This window comes from Lepus europaeus, chromosome 1, assembly GCF_033115175.1.
Source record: "Lepus europaeus isolate LE1 chromosome 1, mLepTim1.pri, whole genome shotgun sequence".
NCBI classification, from domain to species: Eukaryota; Metazoa; Chordata; class Mammalia; order Lagomorpha; family Leporidae; genus Lepus; species Lepus europaeus.
The window spans coordinates 100774157-100801978 of NC_084827.1; the positions used below are offsets into that span (position 1 = coordinate 100774157).

A 27822-nucleotide genomic window follows, 5' to 3' on the forward strand; every position below is an offset into this window, starting at 1 on the left:
GCCTACTGCTGATTTGACTTTTGAATCTCATTTTCAGGAGTTCTTTGGAATTTATCCTCGTGTGATGCCGTGAAGATGACAATCATCCGAGACGCCCTCTCAACCTTAACAAACACTGTGATCGTTCCACATTCTGGATGGAATAATTCTTCCTTCGACGATGATCATAAAATTAAATTTCAGACTTCACTCGTTCTGCGTAACACGACAGGCTGCCTGAGGTAAATTCTTGATTTCTTCTTCCCACTAATTCTGTGATTAAATATGTGTCATGGGTAAATTGATTTCAGGAAGACTTTATTTTATTAGCATTGCTTATGTTTCCCAGTGTTCTGTCACCATGTAGGCCACAGGCCTGTGTTACTCTGTGAGAGACATGAGCACAGCCCGGGGCCTCCAGGGCCATCTCACATGGGTTACTCAGAAAGGCCCTTTCCAGTCTGAGATTTCTGCCACAATTCAGGGTCCCACTTGAACAGCACTGCCCTGGTTATCGCATTCGGATTGCTGCTGTGTTTGGAGCCTGGTCTTTGTTTACCTGCATAATGTAATAGTTAGAATGTCTGTGCTTTTAGAAGGCTGTAAGGAGTGGCTTCAACAGTAGTTTATTTTCAGTGACATAAATACGCGAAAACCAAAGCAAACACTATTTTTTAATAGATTTTATTTATTTATTTAAAGGCAGAGTTACAGAGAGGCAAAGAGAGAGATCTTCCATCCGCTGTTTCACTCCCCAGGTGGCTGTAACCACTAGAGCTGCTCCGATCCTAAGCCAGGAGCTTCTTCCAGGTCTCCCATGTGGGTGCAGGGGCCAAGGACTTGGGCCATCTTCCACTGCTTTCCCAGGCCATTAGCAGAGAGCTGGATCGGAAGCGGAGTGACCGGGACTCGAACCAGTGCCCTTATGGGATGCCAGTACTGCAGGCGGTGGCTTTACCCAATATGCCACAGCAACGGCCCCAAGCAAACACAATTTTTTTAGTCGTTACATGCAGCGTGTAATAGTATAAATCCTCCTGTACGAGTAGGCAGAACGGCTCACAGTTTGCCCTTCGCACGCATCAGCCCCACTTCCTCCCTGTTTCCCAGCCTCACTGTGTCGGATGGCAGGCAGCGTGGCCAGAGCCTCAGTGTCCTCGTGGTTAGAGCAGGGGCAGCAGAAGCAGCAGGGTCGTGAGGAGTCGTGGTGCCTGTGGAAAGTGCTTAGTGTGGTGTCACAGAGTGAGCACTCGGAGCACCATTGAACATTTAAGTCAAGAGAACTAACAGAGCTTGAGAGCGAGAGGCAGGGGCTGCTCTGCCGCTCCAGAGCCCTCCAGCGTGTGGCAGGTGCCTGTTGTCCCCCTCTGGGGTGGGAGGTGAGACGATGCCCTACCCCAGGGAGAGCCGTGAAGCCTGATCATCCCAAGTTGTAGCCTGTCATCCATGGGGAGGGATGGCCCAGCTCAGTCAGCCCACTAGACTACTGGAGGGGCCCAGGGCAGGACACACTCCAGGCCCCCTCAGTGCCAAGGCCTGTGAGTGCCTTCCATAGGAGAGACACACTAGGTCCCTGCTCTGATGGAACCCCACACCACTGCGGAAGACAGCAGTTGCCATGAAAATAAAGAAGGGCGTGGTTCCTTTGGTGGCCAGGTGGTCCCTCCAAGAGGTAAAACTTCAGGCCAGATCTGTACTTAAGGCCATTTCTTTGTGGGTTGGAGGTCAGGAGCACAGCTGCTATAGACCAAGACAATGGTGGTTGTAGAAGCTCTGGGGCAGGGACAATCCTGCAGCTGTAGCTTAGTGGGCAAAAGACAGTGCAGACGCAACTTATGCAGAATTTTACAGATTGCAGGAAAGGAATTTGCATTTTATTGCAAGCACCCTGGGCAAGCCATCAGAGGGTTTCAGAAGAGGAGTGACGGGACTGTCTCTGACTGGGATGTGGAAGAGGGAGTCAGGGCAGAAGTGGGGACTGGAAAACAAGGTTGTTGCAGTGATCCAGGCACACGAGGGGTGCAGCTGAGACTAGGGAGGCAGATGGAGTTGTTTTGTGGAGGAAAAGCTGACAAGACTTGCTGATGGAGTGGAGACAATGGGCAAGGAACGAGGAGGACATATGGATAATGCCTGGATGTCGGGTCGGATGGACTTGAAGCTTCAGACAGAAGTCAGGGTTAGATAGCCGTTTGGTGGTCAGGAGTCATGGGTTGTGTTAAAGTCAAGGAGTAGGTGGACTGAATAAGTGGACCAAAGCAGAGCCCCCAGGCACTCCTGGAGGAACCCACAGACAGACGGGGCTAGCTGGAAGAGGCAGGGACAGGACAGCCCAGACACAGAGAGGTAACATACACATGTGAAGAAGGACCTCAGGTGACAGTATCTTCCCAAAGTCCTCCACCAGCTCAGTTTATGAGACAAGTTGATATCAAGAATTTCAGTATGAGGGCCAGCAATGTGGTACAGCAGATTAAAGCCCCAGCCTACAGCAGCAGCATCTCATATAGGCACCTATTCGAGTCCTGGCTGCTCCACTCCCCATCCAGCTCCCTGCTAATGTGCCTGGGAAAGCAGTGGAGGATAGCCCAAGTGCCTGGGCTCCTGCCACCCAGGTGGAAGACCCGGAAGAAGCTCCTGGCTTTAGATCAGCTCAGCGCCAGCTGTTACAGCCATTTGGGGAGTGAGCCAGTGGATGGAAGACCTCTCTCTCCCTGTCAATACCTCTCTCTGTAACTGTCTTTCGAAAAATAAAATAATTTTTTTTAAAAAATTAAGAATAAAGAATTTCAATATGGATGAGACCCAAAACAATTTAATTAAAAAGATAAAAATTTTCATGTAAGTAAAAGTCCATATTTAACTTCAATTGTTATGGAAGAAATTGTATGTTTCTTCTTTCTGTTCAAAAAACATGTAATGATCATCTACTGTATGCAAACCATGATAAAGAATCTGAGGGATGGATGCCGTGGCACAATAGGTTAAGCTACTGCTTGGGACACCTGCCTCCCCTATCAGAGCACCTGGAATAAAGTCAGCCTCACTTCCAGTCCATCTTCCCGCTAATGCACACATTGGGAGGCAGCAGATGAGGGTTCAAGTGCTTGGGCTCCTGTTACCCATGGGGGAGGTAAATGGAGTTTCTGGCTCCTGACTTTGGTTTGGCCCAGCCCAGCCCTGGCTATTGTAGACATTTGGAGAATGAACAAGTACATGGAAGATATTCTCTCTCTCTTTCTCTCTCTCTCTCTCTCTCTCTCTCTCTCTCTCTCTAAGTAAGTAAAAATAAACGTTTTCAGAAGCGTGTCTGAACACTGTACTTGGCTTACACATACAGTGTGTCGGGTGTGGCAGGCACTTTTCTCCTTTTTGTGTAGCAGTTCTGCCTCATAACCACACCCACCGTGAGGTAGTTCCTACTGTGTTCCCTTTTTCACACGCAGAAGGTAAGGAGGATAAACTCTGATAATTCCTCTGGGGGCTAGAAAGCCACACAACATGAGAAAGATACACTTAAAATTCGAATGCCAAGGCTCCCTTCTATCTGTGTGAGTTAAAGGGGAGCTGGCCATTGTGAGCTGTGGAGGTATTAAAATGCAAGCCCCAGAATGCCTCCGCAAACCAAATCTGCAGCCGAGATCACTGTGGGAAGGCCTTGTAGGGCTACTGAGTACTTAGTCCAACTCAGCAGTTGCCCCTGTCTCTACCCATTCAGGAATCTGAGTTCCGCAGGGGAGGAGGCACGGAAGCAAATGCGGTCCTGCGAGGGGCTGGTGGACTCGCTGCTCTACGTGATCCACACGTGCGTGAACACTTCCGATTACGACAGCAAGGTCAGTGCCCGCCCAGCTGTGGAGGGGTGCCATGGCAGCTGGCCAGAGCCACCTGAAGCACTGTCTGGCGTGCTGCAGATTCTTTTGGAGGGATGGGGACTTGGGGACTTGAGAAAATAGCCTTACAGCATGAGAAGAGCTTGCTTCACTGGGTGTGCTTGGGGACCCAGCGCCAGGCCCTGGCTTCCTCTGTGGTTCTCCTAGGCTCATTCTCAAGGTGACGGCCCTGTTGTCCTATCCTCCTGTTGTGTCCCCTGTTCCTGGGAGCACATCCATCTGTGTTTGCACTTCCACTGAATAGAATCCCCAGTGAGGCACCCTAATCACCTCCCATTCTGCCATCCTTGCCCCAGGGCTGTGTACACAGCCCAACCCCAGCACCCACTCTTGTGGTCCCTCTCCATGTGCCCCTGCTGTCGCAGCCCGGCCTGTGAGCCTGTTCCCTCCCTGCCCACTGTTTTCCTCCTCCCTGCCTGAGCAGCGTGGTCTGCTGACATCTGTCGGCTGTGACAGCCTTCCAGGATCTGCCCCAGAGCCTTCGGGGGGAAGAGGCATGGAGGATGTGGAAGTGTCGGGAGACCCAGCACAGGCTAGGTACCCGGTGTCAGGGTGGGCTGCATATGAAGAGGCCATTGGTAAAGACAAGAATAATGAGGGGTGGTCTTGGGGAGGGTCTGGGGTGCAGTTCAGGGTGACAGCCAAACTTTTATTTGTGCTTTACTGAACCTGTGCACCTGCAGATGAAACCAAGTGAGAAAGGGAAGCTTGCTAGGTGGGCAGACGCTGAACTTGGCTTTGGCTGTATCCATGCTGAGCTGCAGTGACAGTTGGCCTCCCAGTTAGGGGTGTGATACAAGCTGTAAGGAACAAAAGGCCATGTGCACAAGGCAAAATATCAGCTGAGTAAGAAATCACTGAACATTCCTCGGAGTGAGGGGAGAGTTAGGAGGCTGAGGAGGAAATAGAAATGGGTCAAGGTGGAGGCTGCTGGCCCCTGCTGTCATGCTGAGGCTTTGCAGAGGTGAGGAGTGAGTGCATTCTGGGACAGCATAATAATACCACATCGCTGGTCAATTGGGTATCCCACAAAAACTCCAGAGTCTTAATTCTTTCCTTGGATTATTTTAGGTGCCTGTAAATAAAAGGTCACCCTTTCCTATTCTCCATCTATTGCCTGTCAGCAGTGTTCAGTACAGAAGCACTTTGCCGTAGCACGCTGTGATGTTTAACTGCCCGCCGTGTTGGCTTTCAGACAGTGGAGAACTGCGTGTGCACGCTGCGGAACCTGTCCTACCGGCTGGAGCTGGAGGTCCCGCAGGCCCGGCTGCTGGGTCTGAACGAACTGGACGACCTGCTCGGAAAAGAGTCTCCCAGCAAAGACTCGGAGCCGAGCTGCTGGGGCAAGAAGAAGAAAAAGAAGAAGAGGACCCCACAAGAGGACCAAGTTAGCATAAAGTTTTATTTTTCTGGGAGTGAGAAATCACATATTTGGCAAGGAAACAGTTTTCTGCAGGCCAGCAAAATGAATGTTTTCACGTGTTGGTCATTCTGCTCCCATGTCATGTGTGCCATTTGTCTTTCAGTGGGATGGAGTCGGTCCTATCCCTGGGCTGTCGAAGTCCCCCAAAGGGGTTGAGATGCTGTGGCATCCATCGGTGGTAAAACCGTATCTGACTCTTCTAGCAGAAAGTTCCAACCCAGCCACCTTGGAAGGCTCCGCGGGATCGCTCCAGAACCTGTCTGCCGGCAACTGGAAGGTAGGATGTCGTCTGCTTGTCCATGCTGCTTTCTCTCTGCAGCCATGATTATGAAACGGACACGGTTGTTTAGAGTTTGCCTGCGTGAGCGAACAAGGAAACAAAAGGAGGCAAGCAGATGCTCTTGGAACCCAAGGATGTTAGCACCATGGTCCCGCCCTGTGCGAACCAAACACTAGTGAGGAAAAGTACCAGGTAGAACCCACAGGGTGGGTGCTCTGTGAGAGATGATGTCCAGCCCACCCAGTACGGAGGGGGAAACTCAGGGCAAGGAGGGCACAGGGGGTGAGGAAGATTTCCTCAAGAGGTGGTGCCACCCAAATTGGATCTATAAGGCTGGCTGAGATTAAGCCAGCAGAGTGTTAGGTCGGGCTTTCCAGGCAGTGATGTGTAGGAAAGGAATGAGAGAAAGGCCTGCAGAGAAGAGAGGGCAGTTGAGTGGAGTCCACAGGCTGGTCCCAAGGGTGTAGAATGTGAGACGGGGACTAGATCAGCTGGACAGCAAGGACAGACCTGAAGGCCAAGCTTCAAGAGCTGTGACCTGACTTAGAAACAGAGGGGCCGCTGAAAGGGCCTGGGCACACCAGTGACAGACAATCGACACGGACGCTGTTGGATCACTTGTATGGCAGCTTAGAAGGTAGAGTCCAGGATGGGGAAGACAGGGGCTGTGAGTCCCTGTGGGAGCCAGCAGAGCATATAGGCAAGAGCTGATGAGGTCGGCAGCGCTGTGGATGCTTGCAGAGCCTGCGTCTATCCGAAATGTCCTCGTCACCTGTAGATGTGTGGCTTTCTAAGTGCTGAAGTTGGTTTCCCATTGTTACCACTATAAGCAAGTTCTCAGAACTTCTTAAATGTCATTTGCTAGCTTCCTAGTCTATATCTGAAGCATTTTTAACCTCTAGAAATATGCTGAGAAGAGTGTCTTGATAAAGCTGTTGCAATGCTTATTTCTGGCTCCTTTCCCCCAAATGAGAGTCTTGGCCACTACATTATCCATGAGAGTTAAAAGTGTTGATAGGTCTGGCTATGGTTTGTTGCGTGCAGATGTCTGCTAAATTGAATATATGCAGATAACGGTGGCCTAGTGCTAAGCCAATGTGCTTATAACTGAAGTGTTTCAGTGCTGGCTCTGGTGCCAGATGACATGGCTCTGAGAACTGGCCCCTCTACTGACTAGCTAGAGGCCTCGGACCTCTGTGTCCTCGTTTTCCTCACCTGTAAGATAGAGTTTGTAAGAGTTCCTCCCATTAAATGAGGTAGTGAGTGTGGAGAATTCAGAATAGTTGTGTTGTAGAACCCTGTCCACCAGAGAGGACTATTTGGTGATTATTTTAAACCCTAATTAAAATAGATGAGATCTCAGTTGTTGAGAATTGTTTTTCTAGGGTCATACAGTTGAGTGGAAGCTATATAGAAAGATCATGTAAAACATAAATTGTGGGATTTTCACCAAGTTCATGGAAAATGCAAATTATAGAAAAAATGGTGTGGATGTCAAAAATTTTGCACTTGGATAAGCTTATCTTTTAATTGCATTGTCCACAGACTTTCTGAAGTGTCCTTATCTATTCAAATGATTTCAAGAGTATCTAAAATAATGAGTTAAAATATTGGACTCTCATTAAGACAACAAGATAATCACGGCCACAGACATGATCACATGAGAGCTGTGCAGGGAGCAGTGATGCCTCTAGTGCTCGGAGCTGGGCTGAGCTGGTCAGAGCTGGTCCCTCTCTCAATGAGACACAAGGAGCAGGTTCCGGAGAGAGAGCGGCTGATGAATCTGCCTGAGTGCTTTACCCTGCTGCTGGCCATGGACTCACTCCCCACTGCAGAGTGCATTTGATTTAAAAAAGCAGAAGAAGCCGGCGCCGTGGCTTAACAGGCTAATCCTCCGCCTTGCGGCGCCGGCACACCAGGTTCTAGTCCTGGTCGGGGCGCCGGATTCTATCCCGGTTGCCCCTCTTCCAGGCCAGCTCTCTGCTATGGCCCGGGAAGGCAGTGGAGGATGGCCCAAGTGCTTGGGCCCTGCACCCGCATGGGAGACCAGGAGAAGCACCTGGCTCCTGGCTTCAGATCAGCGTGATGCGCCGGCCGCAGCGGCCATTGGAGGGTGAACCAACAGAAAAAGGAAGACCTTTCTCTCTGTCTATCTCTCACTATCCACTCTGCCTGTCAAAAAATAAATTAAAAAAAAAAAAAAAGCAGAAGAATTCATTTCATGGGAAGAATGTTGATAGAATCTTTAAAATGCATCTTTTATTCTTACTTGTGTTATTAAAATAACCCCTAGTCTGTTGGTATTTGAGAAACTGGGTGGTCAGTCACATATTTTAATGTGCAAAGTAATGCAAAGGACTGGTCGATCTTTGTCCTGTATTGGACAAAACAGGAAGGTCTTCAATGGTTTGTAAGCAACCACTTTCAGTTATGCTAAGTTTTCAAAGATGATTTGCATTGGTAAGAATGTTAAAGCTCAAAGCTCAGAACAAGATGAAAGATCTGGTTCCTAATGTTTTTCCCACCTCCCACCCCCTTTTTTTTGGTTGCTTCTCTGATGACTTAGCCTTCATTTGCAATTCATATGGTGCACAAACTGACTCACTGTGCAGTGTTGCCTCATAAGCACTAAAGCATTTCTTGACCATGAATTTAAAAAAAAAAAGGCAGCAGCAGCTAACTAATCTTGAATGAGAATGCGTTTTGCACACAAATGTGATTACTTCTTCACCAAAGTGTATGAATTATATTTCGAGGGAATACCGTTTCTTCCCAGGAAAGGAATTTTTCCAAGCAATGTCTTTGACAGATGACTGAACTCTAAATATTGTTGCAGGGAATATAGAAAAGAAATGACTTGATGGAGACAGGTTCTCCTTTAATGTGCACTGGTGGGTTACTGTCTCTGCCATCCTATTTATAGCCTGTGGATCTGGCATGGGGCCAACTGCAAAGAAAATACGGGATCCTTCCTTAATCATGTTTGTGTATCTGAGACAGAAAGTAATCATGGCCTTCTTCTTTCTGTACAGAAATATCTGGCAGATGGTGGTTGGGGATTTTCAGGCTTTGGGATTTCTTTTTAAATCAGTCATCCTAAGCTTGCTCTTTCTCTCTCTCTCTCTCTGTCTCCCCCTCTCAAACCATGCCTTTCTCTGTACTGACACCCCAGATTCGATCTCCAGTTGGAAAGAAAACGTTCAACCTATTAATTCACTTTTTAGAAACATTTTTCCTGGGTGACAGTAACACATGAGCGTGGCTCTGTTTCCTATTACTTATTGTTGCCTTATTTTGCTCACTAGTTTGCAGCCTACATCCGGGCAGCTGTCCGAAAAGAAAAAGGGCTCCCCATCCTTGTAGAACTCCTGCGGATGGATAACGATAGGGTCGTGTCTTCTGTGGCAACTGCCTTGAGGAACATGGCGCTGGACGTTCGCAACAAGGAGCTCATAGGTAAGTTTTAGTGGCAAGCTGAGCAGTCAGGTAGCTCGTTCACAGTATTTACAAGACTCTTCTTTTGATTAATAAATATATGGCACTTGACGTTATTCCTAACTGAGCTCAAGTCCTTGGTTTGCTGGCATGTTTGGATACCCCTGCCCTTCAACCATTCTATTCCAGCCAGAGTGCCCGTTACCTGACACTGCTGGGAGAAGGTAAGTTTCCAGCATTTCAGTGTTACGTGGAAACAGTATTTGATAGATTTGCTATCTGTTTTTCTCAAAAGTCTATTTTCTGAACAATAATTTTATTTTTTAATTCTCCCTTTTTCAATCTTTGGGCTGATATCTGCTAATTCACCAACATTACTATGTGTTCTCAATAATGGAAGAAACCATATAAATGTTTTGAAGAATTTCCCTCTCAGATCTGCAGGGCAGAACTAGTAAGCCAAGACATTTTCTACCCCAAAGACACAGCCAGGACCAGAGTAGGGAAAACGAGATGTCTGGGGCACAGAATTTTAAAGAGGCCATCACTCTTGGGTTCATACAAGGGTAGGACACGCATGACCCCAAGCATGAGTGCCTCCATAATGGGCTCCCTAAGCAGCTTGCTTGTCCCCAAGGCATTGCCACGTGCCAAGCAGGGTCTGGGGTTAAGCAAAGAGCAGTGGCCATCCACAGATCATCCTGGACCTGCTGCCCCCTGGCTGTGTGAGCCAAGGTGTCCTGTCTCACCCCGCCTGGGCTCCGTTCTTCATTAGCCCTATCTGCTGTCCTCATGCCGGTGCACTGAGGTGGTGACGTGAGGGAGGGTATGAGGACAGCAATCCCCACACGGGTCACACAGCTATGACAGGGCAGGGTTGTGGAGGAGAATGGGGCAAGTTCTTGTGTGAATGCATGGGACTCTATATTGGATTTATGGCTACCATGAGGGAGGGAGGGAGGGAGAGAGGACCAGCACAGTAATGTTTACCATAGACAGTTGCTGCAAGGATTGTGGCAACCTACAGTGAAACCCTTCACACGGTGCCTGACAGAATTTTTTTTTAATTACTGCCCGGATTAATGTGCTGTGAACACACTGTTCCTCTGAGCCCAGTCATCTCCATGGAGAGGAAGGGTGGGCCCTCCAGGCCCTGCTCAAGGGTCAGCCGGGCCTGATGCCATCGAGCATATAACTCTTGATTCCACACTTCTTAAGAGAAAGCGTATAGGCCCCGTGAAAGAGATTTGTTTTAATTGTTTAAGTTCTTTTTGTCATATCTAAATTGTTTGGGTTTCTTATATGAGGGTACTTAAGGAAGCACATGGAAAATGGAACTGAAAGATGTTGACTTTGGTGCAAAACATTCTGAAATCCATGCATAGTTTTTCCATAATACACATTTTCCATGAGCTTGCTGAAGTATCCTCGTAAGAAACCTGTAGAAGTTGGCAGTCGATGCTAAAGAGGAAAGGATCAACACATACAACTCATGGCCCAGGACCCTCGACGCCTGGAGAAGATGCAGGTGGCCCAGGAGGCATGGGTCAGGCGTGCTGAGTGCCAGGTCATCCGGGAAGGACAGTGTGCCTTCAGTGCTGCCTCCTCCCAGGTGTCCCTGTCTACAAACAGTCTCAGATCTCCAGGGCTGAGCACTTTTTTGCCCAGCTTGAGCACTCTGAACGCTCTGCCTTGAACTACTTTTCTTGTCTCCCTATGACGGTTCCTTCCTTCCTGTGAGACTTGAGCCCTCCCAGAGTCGGGATTTGGCTCCACCTCCTCTGCTCCTGGGATCCATGCCCGCCTCTGACCCCTTCACTCTCTCCTGCCCTCCCCAGCACCAGCAGAGCCATTTTTCACAGAGAAAGTTGCGTCACTTCACACTCCACTGAGCTCCTGAGGGGCCCTCGAGCCTCCCTCGCCCACAGGTGGAGCGAGCTGCCTCAGCCCAGGCCTCAGGAGTACACTTCAAAGTCGTGCCTCGGCGAGACGACAGATTACATGTCCTGCACCTTTTGGTCATCCGTGTGTATTCAAAGTCACCAGTGCTAACTTATCATCTGTTCTCAAGCACCACATTTATCTTCTGGGCTTCTTATGTCATCAGTGTTTTTCCACCCTTGGTAGCAGAGTTGGTTGTAAGGAAGCCAGAGCCTTCCCTTTGATGTACTAGAAATTATGCAGTGTGGAATTAGGGCTGTCTCTGTCTGCTTACCATTGTATATAAACAGATCTTTAATAAAAACTCACTTAGCATCCGTTCAGTTATTAGATGGGGGAAAAAATTTTCAGAAAATATTTTGCTTGAGCTTTAGTTAATAGCTTTTGTTTGTACTGCACTTATTCCAGTTTGTTGGTTGACAATTGAAATTGAAAAAGCTAATCTTTTAGGAGAAGAAGATGAGAAATTCAGTATCTATAAAGAAATGCTTCAGTTGCCGTGAGACTCCCTAGCCTTGTCTTATCACGAACTTTATTAACATTGCACTACCCCTAGGAGATAAAATGCCTGTAGTGTTAATGGCAAAATTTTACCTGTATGTTCTTTTAAGGAAGCTAACATGTTGCAGCTGATTTCAGATCAGCTGATGCACACCTTCCTCTTGATAACAATGTGTTCACTGTACCCAGTTCTCACTCACATTAAGATCCAGAAGATTAATGAAAAGTGCCATTGGTCAGACTTACTTAGACCAGATTCAAAGATAAGTTTTTAAAGGCTTTAAGAGAAAATTGAGGGCCAGCACTGTGGCACAGTGGGTTAACCTGCCACCTGTAATGCCAGCATCACGTGTGAATACCAGTTCAAGGCCCAGCTGTTCCACCTCTGATCCAGCTGCCTGCCAGCGCACCAGGGAAGGCAGCAGAAGATGAGCCAAGTGCTTGGACCCCTGCCATGACCATGGCAGACCCAGATGGAATTTCTGGTTCCTGGCTTCAGCCTGGCCCAGCCCTGGCCATGTGGCCATTTTGGGAGTGAACCAGCAGATGTTTCTTCCTGTCTCACTGTAACTCTGCCTTTCAAATAAATCTTTTTTCACAAGAGAAACAACTGAGGTCCTTTTGATGCATTGGAAATCGGTCAAGAATAAAATTTACCATTGTAATTACCTCATTACTCACTGTTACTGAAAACAGTGGAGCCAAACAATACACTAAGTCTACCCAGTTTTATGCCTGGATTTAATGTTATCTCAGCGATTCATAGTAATGTTTTATAAACCAATCAATCAACTCCTCAAGTGACACTGTAGTAAATGTTAGCTCCCCTTACAAACGTCCTTTTTTTTTTTTTTTTTTTTTTTTTTGTCTTTTTTTCCTGCTCTCGTCTCTTTGGAGGTATTGTTTTTGAGACTGTACCCTGTCCGAATCTTTCCACAACAACAATAGCAAACACCTAGAACCTTCTGAAAGTCAAAGTAACCCTTTTGCATTGGGCAGGGAAGTACGCCATGCGAGACCTGGTCAACCGGCTCCCCGGCGGCAACGGCCCGAGCATCCTGTCTGACGAGACCACAGCAGCCATCTGCTGTGCCCTGCACGAGGTCACGAGCAAGAACATGGAGAACGCCAAGGCCCTGGCCGACTCGGGAGGCATCGAGAAGCTGGTGAACATCACCAAAGGCAGAGGAGACAGGCAAGTCTGTGGCAAGGGTCCCCAGGATGGGCTGTACAGGGACACATTTCTTCCTGGTAGGGATTTGCTTCTGCATCTCCTGCCTCCTGGTAGTGAAGCAGCCTCCAGCAGTTAGAACCTGGTGTGCCAGCAGAGGCGTCTTCTGTCATGTGGTCTTTCCCCTAGCCATTTCCTCTGCTGTCACATCTCCCACTCCTACAGTGATTTCTGTCTCTCTCTGTTTGGGCTGCTCTAGCAACATATCATGAATGGGGTGACTTAATAAACGACAGTTTATTTCTAACGGTTCTGGAGGCTGGGGAGCATAAGCTTGGTGCCACCAGGCTCAGTGTCCAGCGAGGTGTCCGTCTGGTTCGGGGGCAGTGCCTCCCAGCAGCGTTGCGTGGTGAAAGGGCGCTAATCCCACTCCCAGGGCCCCTCTCTAGTGACTGATCACCCGCAAAGGCCCCACCTGCAAACCCATCATGAGGGGCTGGGATTTCAGAAGCTGGGAGAGGCACATTCAGACCATAGCAGCTATAAAGCCAGCTCCTAGCAGAACTGGTGGATGGGGAACATGTTGAGCCATCATCTCCCTTCTGCCCTGGGCCCCACCCCAAGCCCCAGAGCCTGTTCTGCAGGAATATCTTGTATCCTCGGTTCTAGAAGTTCTGCTGCTGGATGTCCAGAAAGTATGAAAATCTCCACTCTTGGGGGCCGGCGCCGTGGCTCACTTGGCTAATCCTCCGCCTACAGCGCTGGCATCCCGTATGGGCGCCAGGTTCTAGTCCCGGTTGCTCCTCTTCCAGTCCAGCTCTCTGCTGCAGCCCGGGAAGGCAGTGGAGGATGGCCCAAGTGCTTGGGCCCTGCACCCGCATGGCAGACCAGGAGGAAGCACCTGGCTCCTGGCTTCGGATGGGCATAGCTCCAGCCGTGGCGGCCATTTGGGGAGTGAACCAACAGAAGGAAGACCTTTCTCTCTCTCTCTCTCTCTTTCTCTCTCTTACTACCTAACTCTGTCAAATAAATTTAAAAAAAAAAAAGAAGAAGAAGAAAAGAAAAGAAAATCTCCACTCTGTCAGCTGCTGTGTGGCCGCAGGATATGCCCTGGGCTTGGATCACAGCTTCTGTTTGCTCTGGATGACAGTAACTAATAAAGCAGCAGAAGTAGGAATTTTGGGGTTTTTTCACGATCTATGGCAGAGACTGTAAATGTGCCTTAATATCAGGTCAGAGAAAGAGTGAATGAGGGTGCTTAGTAGCTTCTCAGGACAGCAGGATAGCAGCGCCTCTCTCCCTGCTCTCCACCCCTTATGCTGCGTTATTCCCTTCACAGCCCTGATTGGCCCCCGATGTACTATTGATGCGTCCCTCTGGTTTCTGACCCTCTGCCTGTGGGGAGCGTCACTGCTGCATCCGGAGTACTCAGAACAGAACCTGGCTCATAATTAGCATGCAGGGAATGTTTATTATTTAGGGTAATTACAGTACAAGAACTCATATTTCTCATTTAGTCTTTTAGTTTATAATTTTGAAGGAATTTCCAAGACGTAAGAAAAATCTAGCAAACCACATTGTCATCCCCAGAAACCAAACCCATCAATATTACCAATATTTCCTTTTAATCCTTTTATCTTGTACATCTTTTTAATTTCCTTAATAACAACTACATACAATCTGCTTTTAATTTGAAGGAAATAGGTAAAAGTAAGATCTCATTCCACCAGCTCCCCTCTATCTCCCAAGGTACCCAGTATCACCTTGTATGCACTTAAAATTTCTTGAGGTCCCTTTCACTGGTGAAAGGCATGAGAAGAAGCTGGGGAAATGCAAATTATAAAATATTATTACCTAGCCTAATTTTGTTTTTCATAAATCAGGTTATCTTCTGACTCTGCACCTGTAACTTCCCTCATGCTCTTCCCCTGCCTGCAATGTGCCAGCCACTTAGAGCACCGAGCACAAGGCACAGCTACTGCACAGGTAGCTCACAGTGCGCAGCCAGCTACACAGTGTACCCGGTGAACAGGAACACACAGAAGGTGGTAGATGGTGCTGAGGCCACCACCCGGGGAAGCGGGTAGGACAGGCCAGGAAGGCCTCACAGAGAGGAGAGGGCAGGCAGGGATGCAGCTCTCAGGGGAAGAGCATCTCAGGCAGAGGGGAGAGTGCCCGAGAGGGCCTTGAGATAGAAGAAGAACTTGTGAGTCTGATAAATAGCAAAGGAGCTTGTGGAAGCAGAAAAGGGTGAGGGAGAGGGAAGGGAGGAGGAGAAAATGGGACTGGAAGTGTGGGCCCTGTGGGTTGAGTGTGAGGGCTCTGTCCTAAATCTGGGAAACACTGGAAGCCACTGGAGAGGGTGCCACAGAGAAGTGACATTGCCTGGTTTCCCTTCTAAAGGGATCAGAGTGACTGATCCCCCAGCTCAGGTGGACACACGGGTCACAGTAGTTGAGATGACGAAGGCGTCAACCCCTACATGGTTAAAAGGCGGATTTAACAGACTCCACTGGTAGGTTAGATGAGTGTCATAAGAAGAGGAAGATGTTGTGGATGACTGCAAGGTCTATGGCAAAAGAGAGCGCAGGCTGGAGCTGTGCTAACCAACATGGGGACCCCTGCAGGAGAAGCAGGCTTCTAGGAAAGACCCAGAGTGTCTGGGAAACCCAAATATGAACACGTGGGTTGATTTCAGCATGGAGTCTATGGCTGGAAATGTGAATATGGAGGTCACAGGGTGTAAATGATCTGGGCAGAGAAATGAAATTGATGAGATCACCAGAGAAGTCACAGAGGTAGAGGGGGACTTGAAGGCTGATATCCCTCATGCTGCAGGGTTAAGGACACAACTTTAGGAGCCCAAGAAAGAGCAGCCAGAGCAGACGGAAACAGCACTGTGAGGTGTCTTGAAGCCAAGAAAGGATGTGTTACAGAGGTGAGCAGGTGTCAAATGCTCCTGCTCTGCCGGGTGGGCGGGGTTTGAGGCTTGAGCGGTGGATGTAGCTATATGGAGGTCATGAGTCAAAGACCAGGTTGGGTGAGAGAATTTGGAGATGCAAATGCAGAACTTCTAGGAGCTGTGCTTCAAGGAACCTCCTTGCTCTTCTCACGAGTCAGGTTTCTGATCACAGAATTTGCACCTGAAAATATACAGCCTGTTTGTATCTAGGCATATCCCAGGCACAACATTGCTCACTGTCACCCTCAGGGGCAGCGGTGAGCTCTGCCTTTCATGCCTCTGTCCTGGTTCTTATCATAAACAGCAACAATGGCTTGTGCCAACTGAGAATGAGATGCTGTGACCTACGGCCCTTGCTCCCCCAAATCTGTCTTCCAGAGGCCACCTGAGGTGCCTGAAATTTCATCTCTGTTCATTTGAGGAACTGAGGCATTGTGTTGGTCTGGGGCCCATTTGGGAGGTATCACATTTGGAAAGGCTTCCAGTAGATCGGTTTCACCTGGTTCTGCTATTGCCTTGTCAGGACACTCAGAGGTGAGCTGTGGCTGGGAGGAGCCAGGGGTGGATGCAGAACTGCCCCTACCCCACCCAGGAACAGAACACAGAGCATGTGAAACCCCTGAGTGGGCCTGGTCAGCCCCACCCAGCCCCTGGAATCATTAGCAACTGTATTCCATTGTTAGGAACAGATGATGTACAGCCTGGCACTTGCCCACCTCCCCTTCCCCACACTGTAATTGGGAAGAAAAGGCATAGAAGGAGAAATCAGACTTTAGGTCTGGTAGATGTAACCAAAGAGCTTGTGGAAAAGAGGAGCTTATTTTGATGTAAAAAAAATGTAAAAAGGAGGCCAGCGCCGCGGATCAACAGGCTAATCCTCCACCTTGCGGCGCCGGCATTCCGGGTTCTAGTCCGGGTCAGGGCGCCGGTTCTGTCCCGGTTGCCCCTCTTCCAGACCAGCTCTCTGCTGTGGCCTGGGAGTGCAGTGGAGGATGGCCCAAGTGCTTGGGCCCTGCACTCCGTGGGAGACCAGGAGAAGCACCTGGCTCCTGCCTTCGGATCAGCGTGGTGCGCCGGCCGCCTCGCACCAGCTGCGGCAGCCATTGGAGGGTGAACCAACGGCAAAGGAAGACCTTTCTCTCTGTCTCTCTCTCTCACTGTCCACTCTGCCTGTCAAAAAAAAAAATGTAAAAAGAAATGTATTTTCATAATATGTGGAAATTGTATTTTTTTTTTTAATCTCCCACGTGGATGTCAGGGACCCAAGTACTTGTGCCAACTTTTGCTGCCTTCCTAGGCACATTAGCAGGAATGCAGGCAGATGAATTGGGACTTGAACTGACACATCAAAACGGGTTGGCAGCATTGCAAGGGGAGGGGGTGTACTTAACCCATTGTGAAATTGTATTTTATGAAGACTGTGCTAAAACCTCGAATGGAAGCAGTTTCGGCAAGCTGGCACTGCCGCCCCCCTGAGAAGCCACCTCCTGCTGGAACGCTGTCTTGACGCCCTTTCCCAGTGATGCTCCTTTTCAGCATGACGCAGCCAGAGACCATCGCTCAGTCCCCCTAACAGATGTTAGGGTCCGTTCTTGAGGGCGGAATAGGCAGTCAGGGTGGTCGCAGTGGAAATTTAGGGTGTTGAGTGCTTGCTTTCCCCTAAAAGTTATCCTTAGCAAGATCAGACGTGCCTGCCTGCCCACTCTTTGGGAGCTTCCAACTTTACCATGAGAATGGCAAGGGAGTGATCATTCTGTTCTCCTGAGTTCACAGTTTATTGTGAAAACAAGCTACCTATAAGTTTTGTTTTATCATGAGCAAGCCAGATAGGATAAAGGATTGTAAATCAAGTCTTTTGATGGGTTTTGCCCCTGCCTTGTAACTGAATGTCAATCAAAAACGTGCTTAAAACTCGACTGCCAGGGACCACTTTGGTATTTTCCTCTTTTGGAAGCCCGCCTCCATGTTGCTTTGGCTGGAGGTCTCTGACTCTAATAAATCTTGCATTTTAAAATTAAAAGAAAAAGTGTGCATTTTGTGCTGGAACTTGGTGGACTGCCCAGCCCACCTGACTCCAGGGTGGCGTTTGCCAGCAGCAATGTCCACTCCCAGGGTCCTGAGAGTCACGGCCTATTGGAGGCTACTGGGTCACAGGGGAGCCCTAGGCCATTTCCCCCACAGTCACTAACCTCCCTGCTCTCTCCCTAGGTCTTCTCTGAAAGTGGTGAAGGCAGCAGCCCAGGTCTTGAATACCTTGTGGCAATATCGGGACCTCAGGAGCATTTATAAGAAGGTAACTCAGAAGAAAAGCTCAGCGTAATTCACATTCACATATTGTAATGAAAGTCATTATTCATTTTGAGAGGTTTCTTCTCTTTTAACTCCACAGGATGGGTGGAATCAAAACCATTTTATTACACCTGTGTCGACATTAGAGCGCGATCGCTTCAAATCACATCCTTCCTTGTCTACGACCAACCAACAGATGTCCCCCATCATTCAGTCAGGTCAGTGGGCGAGGCCGCTCCCTTCCAAGAGCACTGGCATGGCAGCACGGTGTTTCCTGGCCAGACAGGCTCCTTAGACCTGTCGCCTCCAACACTGCCCTCTAGCTGAGAACTTTCTCTGAGAATTACATGCTGTTGGAAAGAGCAAACCCACTTTCTTCTTCGTATTTTAAAAGCTTTCGCAAGTATGCATCAGCTACAATGCCTGAAAGTATCCCGGGGCCTGCCGGTCCCCCGAGTGCTTCACAGCTGTGAGGACCTGTGGGAGGCAGGCTGCACAGGTAATCCAGGTGCAGGGGCATGGAGGACCAGGCTGAGACACGTGGCTTCTGCCAGAAAACGGCTGGCCTGTCGCCTGCTGGCCCTAAGTGTGGGATCCCCTCCAAAATGATTTCTCTTTCTTGGTGAAACTTCTTAGAAATAGGGTCCTTTAAGAAGACCCTTGACCCACAACCTGGGAGTGCTCCCTCCTTTCCAGGGAAATCTGCTTATACCCTGGCTGTATTCCAGTCTCAGCATCTATAGCTGAGGCGAACAGGCCTCACAGGGCACATTTAGAAGAATCCCCTTTGGTTTTTAGATTGGAAATCTTGGCAGCCACGCCAACTACCTGCTTGTGGTGTTTACCTTGGGGAAAGAATGTTTTGAGATTGAGACTAAATTTATTTACATGTAAGCCACGTCCTGTAAATTTAAGAATTTAATTCTTAACTAAATGTGACAGGAAGAGAAATAAATATCTTTTTCTTGGGCTTTCAATCACCCATTCTGATGTATAAATGTTATCTGTTGTATCCAATTGTGCTGTGGCTGGCGGTCTTGTTTCTCCTGTGAACCAATGTGGCCACAAAGCTAATCTATGACCAGTGACTCTTGCCACGTAATTGGATGTTCCCATTTGTACTGGGGATTTCTTTCAGTCATCTGTGCCTACTGTGTGGATTGTATATTTTCCTCTTAGTGTTAAAATTATGAATTGTTTTTTTCAAGGAGACTTAGGCCTGGTTTTTAGCATCCTCGCTGAGCCTAAGGCTGTCGTCTTTTGTAAAAGTACTCAGAATCCTTTAGGGACTTAGGAATAGAGATTCCAGGAGAACCAGGAGAGCTGGCTGGCTAACAGAAGGCACCTGTGCAAGCAAGGAATAATTTCAGACAGATGAGCACTGAGGTACTAACCACTGCACTGGTTTTGAAGTCCTCTTAAATGGGCACGAGGGACCATGTTGAGTAGCCCCATCCAAGGTCCTGGTACCCTTTGAGGTTCTGTTCAGGGGCAGGGCGTATTCCAGCCTCATCTCTCCAGATATTCAAAGGGCTCATCGCGACTCCCTTAGCACTGGCATGGGTCTGCTCAGGGACATGTTTGATGCTAACGTAATGGGGAGAGGCAGCTGGGGGTTTTCTGTCTTGTAAATACTGAGAAAGATGAGTAGCACTTAGACACTGCCCACGCATGTGCACTGCTGTCTTAACACAGAGCAACCCTAGGCCAGTGAGGTGGCTGTTTGGGGGATATGTATCCATGAAAGGCTTCCTCATGATGCCTGCAAACCCGCTGTTGTCAAGGTTTGGGGGCTGTGGCTGTCAGGTGCTTCAAGTGAATAAGTGGCCACTCTTACTTGTGATTAACTTTAGTGCAAGCAAGATGGGTTTTTAATGAGGGAAAGGAAAAAATCATTGTTTCTCCTTTCCTCCTGTGCAAAAATGTCTAAAATGAGCTCTGTGGGTAGATGTGTTATTGTTAGATACTTGGCCCAAGCAGGGATAAAAAGTCCTTGGGGCCTTTATGAGACCAGGGTTTAGCACCATGAGCCTGTGGCTGAGCCAGGCTTATGGGGTTTACATAATTTCCCTGACAGCAGATCACCATCAAAAGAATGCTAAACTTTATAGACTGGGCACTCTCATCCAAACACATTTGGAGATGCAGATATTTTTGAAATAATTGGAAATCAAAGCATGCCATAAAACTTCTGTTTCCTGACGAACTGTATGTAGAGGAAAGTGTTTTAGAAGCAGCTGAGCCGAGATGGTAAAGCAGCAGACTCACGAGGCTAGTAAGTTACTGTCAATCAGTTACCCAGGTTGCTGAGGCCCACTCAGTGCAGGTGGGGACACCCTCGTGCCTTTGTGCCCTGCAGGCTGTGAGTGAGCCCCAAGGAGTCCCGGCTGCTGCATGCCCAGTGCTGGAGCTCAGGGCCTGACTTGCTCCTCGCGCAGCACCTGTGTGAGCCAACTTCCAGCACTTGGCTGTTCTAACCACTGACCTTTGCTTTTCCGGGAGGATCTTTCCAGAGACACTGACAGTCTGATTTCTCTCCCTTCCCCTCTCTCTCTCCCTCTTCCTTTTGCCTCTCCCCTCAGTCGGCAGCACCTCTTCCTCACCAGCACTGTTAGGCATCAGAGACCCTCGCTCTGAATACGATAGGACCCAGCCACCTATGCAGTATTACAATAGCCAAGGGGACGCCACACACAAAGGCCTGTACCCTGGTAAGACGCCAGTCGGGTGTGTGATGTGGAGTCTCGAGAGGCCATGTTGCCAGGCCCTGGGGCGATGGCCTGGGTAGTAGCCGGGGCCCAGGTGGAGATGGTCCCCCAGCAGCAAACACGTTCCAGTGTCTCCCTTTGCTGCCCCAGAGATGGTTGCCTTTTCTGGTTGTTGTAAGTAAAACAAGCCAGTATGGCTGTACGGCACTGAGCAGTCCTTGCAGGCGGCCGGGCAGCCTCCGTGCCTCCCACGGCAGCAGAGCCCAGCGCTCCATGGGGCTTCCCCACTTGCTTCATCTCGGTACCTCAAACCAAAGGAGCGAGTCCGTCTCCTTTACAGTTTCATGAAAAAGGAGTTTGGGTGAACAGCAGACTGTGTAATGTGATTCTCCTCAGAGTGATTATTTTCTCAGAGTAACAAAATAACATTACGTCGGGCGAACCGTGTTCTGTTCTGCTCAGAAAACTGTGCATCTAATTTACGTTCAGGATGCCGGCCCGAAGGGTAACCAGGCTTGCATGTTGTTCTCATTCTCCACTGTCTTTCAGATATGTCGGTGTGAGCCTGCAAAAAAAAGAAAACAAAACACAGCACTCTGTTCTCAAAAAGCCTCTTTATTAAAAAGAAATAAATAAAAGCTGGTGGCAACTTAACTACTGCTGGGGGAGCAGTCCCAGTTGTGCTATTGGCTTTGAAATTGTGATTTCACAGGACTGTTTACTAATCGACTGTTGTTGCCATGGCAATTAATAGCTCAGACCCTTGCAGATGCTGCATCTCAAACCGCAAGTTCTGTGCAGACGGAGGCACGCAGCCCGCTGGAGTGCCTGCTGCTCCGAGTGTGCAGCAGCCCGCCTGGCTTGACAGGTCCCCTCTTGCGCATGCACACCCTCTGTAGCTTCTGTGCCTGCTTCCGTAAACTGGTTTGCCTCAAGTATGCTTCATGTTCCTCATTAAAAACAATAAAAATCTTCGCTAGCCTTAACAGTCATGGAAGAGTAACAGATGACATCCTCGGGAGTCCGCTACGGACTCTTGAAGACAATGACCTGACACCACGCTCTCCTTTGCTTTAGAACCTACTGAAGTATGGCAGACACAAGCCAGTGCCTGCTATGGCCCGGTGGCTTAGGACATGCCTGCACCTGCTTTTCCCAGGCCCTGGGATTTTGAATCACAGCTGTGTTGAAGGCATGGGGCTGGTTCTAGTACCATGTTGCCCTTCTCTCTGATCCACCGCTGTCACTCAGAGCCATGAAAAAAAGTGACGTTGCTCAGCTCAAGGAGCCATGCTCCTTGTGCACAGCAAGCCAGAGGAATCCTCACACACGTGAGCAGCGCTTGAGAAAGATTGGTTTTTGCATGGGCTCTGCATTGCCATTGCTTTTTGATGAAACACACCCATGGCCTAGTTGTGCTGTGAGCCTCCAGCCTCTCCCAGCTCTGGGATAAGCAGCAGCCGGGTCAGACCCAAGCACCCAGACTGTTGCCTGTCCCAGTCTGCGCTGGCACGGGGAAGCAGGCCCTGTCAGGGACAGGGGAGACCACCCAGCCTGATGGACCAGAGTAATGAGCACTAGTTTTAATTGCATAAAATATTTTCTTACAGGCTCCAGCAAACCTTCACCAATTTACATCAGTTCCTATTCCTCACCAGCAAGAGAACAAAATAGACGGCTACAGGTGAATTTGCAATACCATTTTTTTCAGCAGGCCGATTAGCAGTAACACAGTAAGGGGGCCAGGCGATTGACTTCCCAGAGCTGTGCCAACACCGCTGGGCCCAAGGAGCTTTCCCTAGGGAGCCTCACACCTGAGAAACTCGCAAAGCATGGTGTGGCCTTAAATAGCCACATCAGTACTGCTGGTGGGAGCAGCTGAGAAGTCCCTAGCTCGTGTTCTTTTGCCCAACATTTTCTTTCCCCTCCCTCTTTTTTTCTGTTGAGCTCTAAGATCTCTTCCATCCTCTGGGTGAGGAAGGGTTGGTAAGCACAATTCACTGTCTCATCTCATTGGTCCCTTTTTGTGTGGCTCATTCTCCACCTCCATGACTCCCTCCCTCCCCATCCAAGCTCCACGATTTAAAGACCCTGGGTCCTCGACCCAGTCTGTTGGTCTTGGAGCTCAGAGTGCGCTGAGCCCCTGCTGGGGAGGAACCTACGGTAATGAGCCAGAAGTGTGGTTGTGACACACTCGGGCTCTGTTTTCAGGAGGGTCTCTCATGTCTCGTCCCACCTTCCAACAACAGAGCAGTTGGAGTTTCCCGCCTTGTCCTTCAGACAAGGATGCACTAAGACCCTTCTCCATTCGGTCATCTTTGCTATCTACATGGGGAAGACACAACTTTCCAAGCAATGTATGCTATGCTTCTTTAGTCAGGAACAATGACCTCAGAATCATAATGCGTCTAGTTCCAGAACATGAAGTTGATACCCATGTGATAACTGTGTTACATCTTACTGAGTGAGGGGATGTAGGCATGACCACGAAGACAGACATGATTTGAGGACAGCCCAGAGGGAAATGGGGAGCATATGCCCTCTGTGGGCCCCCATGCACTTGGCCTTGCTTCCATGCACGTGGATTTGTTAGCCCTGGCCCAGAGAAGTTGTCTCCTCCACACTGGCATTTGCTCACATGTCTCTCCTGCCTTGAGATTGCTTATCCCTTTAATATACAGCTATACAGCTTAGAGCAGAGTTTCCAAAGGGTGGCTGTTGTACACTAAACCACTTCTGTGTATTAAATTTGAAGGATGAACTCACGTTCATCTCTAAGGTAAACATTTTAAAAGACTGGTCTACAATTATCCAAGGCTCAAAAATTCAGCCTCCACCTAAATTCACAATGCACTACAGGTTCCCTTGCATCAAAGCCATCCTGTTTGGCCTGCCGGGTAACATGTCCCTCCACAGCAGGGAGCAGAGCAAGGCCTCCCATAGGGAGAGCAGGTGGCCAGGGCTCGCCCTACACCCCCTGCCCCAGATCTCAGGCCTTTCTGAGCACAGCTTTCCACAGAGGCTGTGGGACAGGACTTGAGCACTCAGCCAGCCTGCCTATAAAGGTCGTTTCAGAGCCTTGCAGCCCACTAGTAAACATGCAACATGTACCCCACACAACTTCTAACCCTACATCGGCACATTTTGAATAGTGCTTTGAAAATAGGGAGAAGCCCATGTGAATTAGCCTGAAGTATGTATTCCTTTAAATGGCTTTTATTTATTTGCCTTTTCATTTTGTCAACAGCATCAACAGCTGTATTATAGCCAAGATGACGCCAACAGAAAGAACTTTGATGCATACAGGTTGTACTTGCAATCTCCTCATAGCTATGAAGACCCTTATTTTGATGACCGAGTTCACTTTCCAGCTTCTACCGATTACTCGACACAGTATGGACTGAAATCGACCACAAATTACGTAGACTTTTACTCCACTAAGCGACCCTCTTACAGAGCAGAACAGTACCCAGGCTCCCCGGACTCGTGGGTGTAGCATCGAGACGCTCGGCAGAGGAACTCTTTCTTTCTAACCTTGCTTGGATTGAGGTGAGAAGTCCGCCTTGCTGATGTGATGATGAACTGTGAAAGTGAAATGGAAGGAATGAGTGAAGAGCATATTTTTTTTTTTCTTTTCTGAGGAACTATCAGGGAAGTGAGGATACCTTTGGGAGAGGACTTTCTAAACTCTATTTAGGTGTTAGGTCTAATCACTTATAGATTGTGTAGTCTGGTGAAGGTGTGGGTGATGTGATGAGAGGTTTGAGAAGTGGATGAAATGAGATGGGGTTGTGTAGGTCATATCAAATTAAAGATGATTTTTTTAATGTGAATAAAGTTATGTTCTGATAGTTTGTACAGAAAATATAAAATGGATGCCCTTCATGTTTTATTGCTATTACTAAATGTCAAGATTGTATGCTATTATGTCTTGTAAATTTCCTTTGTTGGTGTAAATATGGAAATGCCACATTGGTTAAGTGCCATCATTTGTAATGCAGTGTGTCATTTGAAAAGAGATTTGAAGAAACTGACTGCTTAAAAATCAAAGGGGAAGCCCAAAGAACTGTTAACACCTCCACCCGACATCCTTTGTCTTCACCACAAGTAGTGTACTTTGGAAGCACAAGGCTCAGTCTGGTACAGCAGCGCCACGCCCATTCCCTGCCTCTTTCATAGGACACTTCACTGCCATTTTCTATGCACATGAAAGAAAAATAAATGTGGAACTTTCATCCTTGGAAATGTGTTCCCGTTCTTTCTTTTCTGGATGTAATATGGAAAACAGATTTAATAAAAACAAATGTAATTCCTGCTGGAAGTGGCTTACATAAATCCAACTATTTTGGACTTTTGCTAGTTTTATACAATTAGCACACTGTGAGATGGATTGCATCAAAGAACAAAGCTATGAACTGTCCTCCTCCAGATCTAAACATGTTTGTTTTCAGAGCTCTATTTTGAATTTAGTGTGCTCTACTGTTTTACCATGTTTTGTGTGTGTGTGTGTGTTTTTTCCAGAATGCTATATGTATTTGATAATACTTTTCACCCAAGAGAAATTCTATCTGGCAGCCTGGCCATAACTAAATTGGCAGGCTCCTTTTGGCATTATTTTTTAAGAACTCAATAATTACATAAGAACAGTGGTTGGGCATTTACTTGATTGGCTCTGATGGAGTAAGCCAAACCAATTCTGCCTAATGACTTTGCTGAGTAATTCCATGAGACCCAGTAATTCCTGCCTGGATCAGGGACACAGTAAGCAGGGGTCCCAGTAGCACCCCACAGCATTTCTTGTAACTACTGCTCATCAGTGGAGACAGTGAGGACCACCAGCCCAGGAGGCCCAAGCCTGAGGTCTTCCCAGGCCTTGTAGTTCCCACCGTTGAGCCCTGGCTCTTGGATCCTACTCAACAAGCCAGGAAATGACCCATATGGCAGATCAAACCCAGAAGCATGGACTTAGCATCTCCAACAAAGATAATACAGATCACAGAATAAAATGCTTGTGAGTGTGTGGAAAGAAGCCCAAAAGAAAAGTGCATTCCCTGTTGAGTGGACAGCCGCCCAAGATCAGGATCCGAGATGACACAGAAACATGAATATAAGCGGGAAGCTGTCTCAGGTGCACAAATAGGGAGCCTTGCGGAGATGCATGCTTTCCGAATGACCCCTGAGGCCGCCGGCAGGGTCAGGCTGCCTCCTCCCCTGGGCCATGGCTGCCTCCCGCCCTGGAGGGCTCAGGAAATGCCGCTCTGGAGCTGCCGAGGACGCCAGACTTTCTCGAGGAACCGGCATCAGGGCTTTGGAGATGGATCCATTTCAGCTTCGAATCATTGACTTCCCTGAGCCTGATAGCTCCCTGTCTGGGTTAAAGCTGAAAGGCCTCACTCAGAGTCAGGAATGCGAGGGACTCTGGAGCTGGCCTGATCTGACTGACCCCAGCAGTCTTGGCTTGTCTGAGGCCCCTACTTGTGGCAAGCAGCATTGCAAAACCTGATCCAAATTTGGGCTGCAATGATTGACTTCCATCAGACCTCCTACAAGAGCCAGAAGGAGGCCTGTGGATGAGGACTGGGCAGATCTGAAGTCAGTTAGGCCCCTGGTGACCAGGAAAAAAGAAACCATAGTCAGAACCTGAATGACAGACAACTGACAGCATCACTGATGAAAAAACCAGCTCACTTGCCTTCCAAGGTGTGGGTATAAACAGGCTCTGCTTGTCTATTGCTTGTCTATTGCTGCCCCGATATCAGCAAGTACCATGCAGAATTCATTCCTCTGTGGTTCTGTGGAGCCTGGGCTCAGGCCACCTCCATCCTGATGTAGAAAGTCAGGGCTGAGCACAGCCAGTGTCAGTTGTCCCTGACTACGGATGTTTGCACTGAAATACCAGCATTTCACTGTACTGAGTGCCCACTGCCTTAAGTGCAAGAGTTACCACATAGACCGTCATTTAGCCTTTGCAGCAAGTTTATGAAATCTGTACAATAGCCCATTATATAGCTCCTAAAGCAAACTCGGAGAGTAACTTGTTCAAGGTCACAGTCAGGGATTGAGACTTACAGGTTAGCACTAGTCTCCAGTGCCAGTGTCTTCCAAAATCAATCATTTGAGTTCCAGCTGAACTGCTATTTACTACACACTTTTCATCATGGTCTTAAGTCTGCCAAAGGAAATAATATCCATAATCGAAAGTGGAAAACCATCATCAGCTGCACTAAGTGAAAAGTAACCGTAGAATAAACATTGAACCACTGCATATAAACGTGTTCATCTGTCCCCAAAACTCATCTTGTCTATCACAACTGATAGTTACAAGAACCTCGTTTTGGAAACCTGAGTCCTGACCATTCTGAAAATGTGACATTTAGGTTAGGCTGTGAGGTCCCTTTAAAATAGAACTATTTTAAGTCTATTGGATGGTAGTTTGGTTTCCATGATCAAACTGGATTACAGGGAGAAAACAGTTAAACACTTGGCCATTGCTGTTCACTTATTAATTTTTTAAATAGCTTTGTTTATAGAAAAATTATTCATAATAGCTGAAAACTGGAAATAATCCAAACCGCTTACAGAAGAAAGGATAAACAAATTTAATCCAAGAATGGATAAGATTGTGGTATATTCATGTAGCTGAATATCAGTCAGCACTAAAAAGAGCCTCGGCTACAGGAACATGGAGGAATTTCCAAAATATGCTGCTCAAAAGAAAGAAGTATACACTGGGTGACTTGTTCAAGAAGAAAAATGCAGATCCATGGCTGCCTGTGGGGCTGGGTGACTATGAGAGAACTTTCCGGAGTAATAGAAATGTCCTATATCTTGGTGGGGGGGAAGGGTCGAGGTAGTTACACAGGTGTACACATTTAAAACACATCAAAATGTACACATAACATCTCCAGTTAGGGATTGGCATTGTGGTGTAGAAGTGTCAACATCCCATATGGGTGCCTGTTCAAGTCCCAGCTGTTCCACTTCCAATCTAACTCCCTGCTAATGGGCCTGGGAAAGCAGTAGAAGTGGCCCAAGCGTTTGGATCCCTGCACCACATGGGAGACTGGAAGAAGCTCCTGGCTCTTGGCTTTGGCTTGGCCCACCCCTGGCCATTGCAGCCATTTGGGGAGTGAACCAGCAGATGAAAGATCTCTCTCTCTCTCTCTCTTTCTCTCTCTCTCTCTCTCTGTGCTCTCTCTTTGCTCTCTCTGTATCTCTGCCTTTCAAATAAATAAATCTT

General features: G+C 48.2%; 1 protein-coding gene across 1 annotated transcript in view; it reads left to right on the forward strand.

Moving 5' to 3' along the window:
- PKP4 (plakophilin 4) overlaps positions 1 to 24827 on the forward strand; it is a 254871-nt gene extending 230044 nt beyond the window's left edge. The window contains exons 12-22 of the mRNA XM_062187042.1: positions 38 to 221; positions 3698 to 3815; positions 5068 to 5259; positions 5399 to 5572; positions 8881 to 9031; positions 12452 to 12647; positions 17794 to 17878; positions 17975 to 18092; positions 20457 to 20585; positions 22193 to 22266; positions 23830 to 24827. Of these exons, the coding sequence (XP_062043026.1) occupies positions 38 to 221; positions 3698 to 3815; positions 5068 to 5259; positions 5399 to 5572; positions 8881 to 9031; positions 12452 to 12647; positions 17794 to 17878; positions 17975 to 18092; positions 20457 to 20585; positions 22193 to 22266; positions 23830 to 24078 (1670 nt within the window). The 3' untranslated portion in view covers positions 24079 to 24827. The remainder of the gene's footprint in view (positions 1 to 37; positions 222 to 3697; positions 3816 to 5067; positions 5260 to 5398; positions 5573 to 8880; positions 9032 to 12451; positions 12648 to 17793; positions 17879 to 17974; positions 18093 to 20456; positions 20586 to 22192; positions 22267 to 23829) is intronic.
- Positions 24828 to 27822: the final 2995 nt, after the last annotated feature.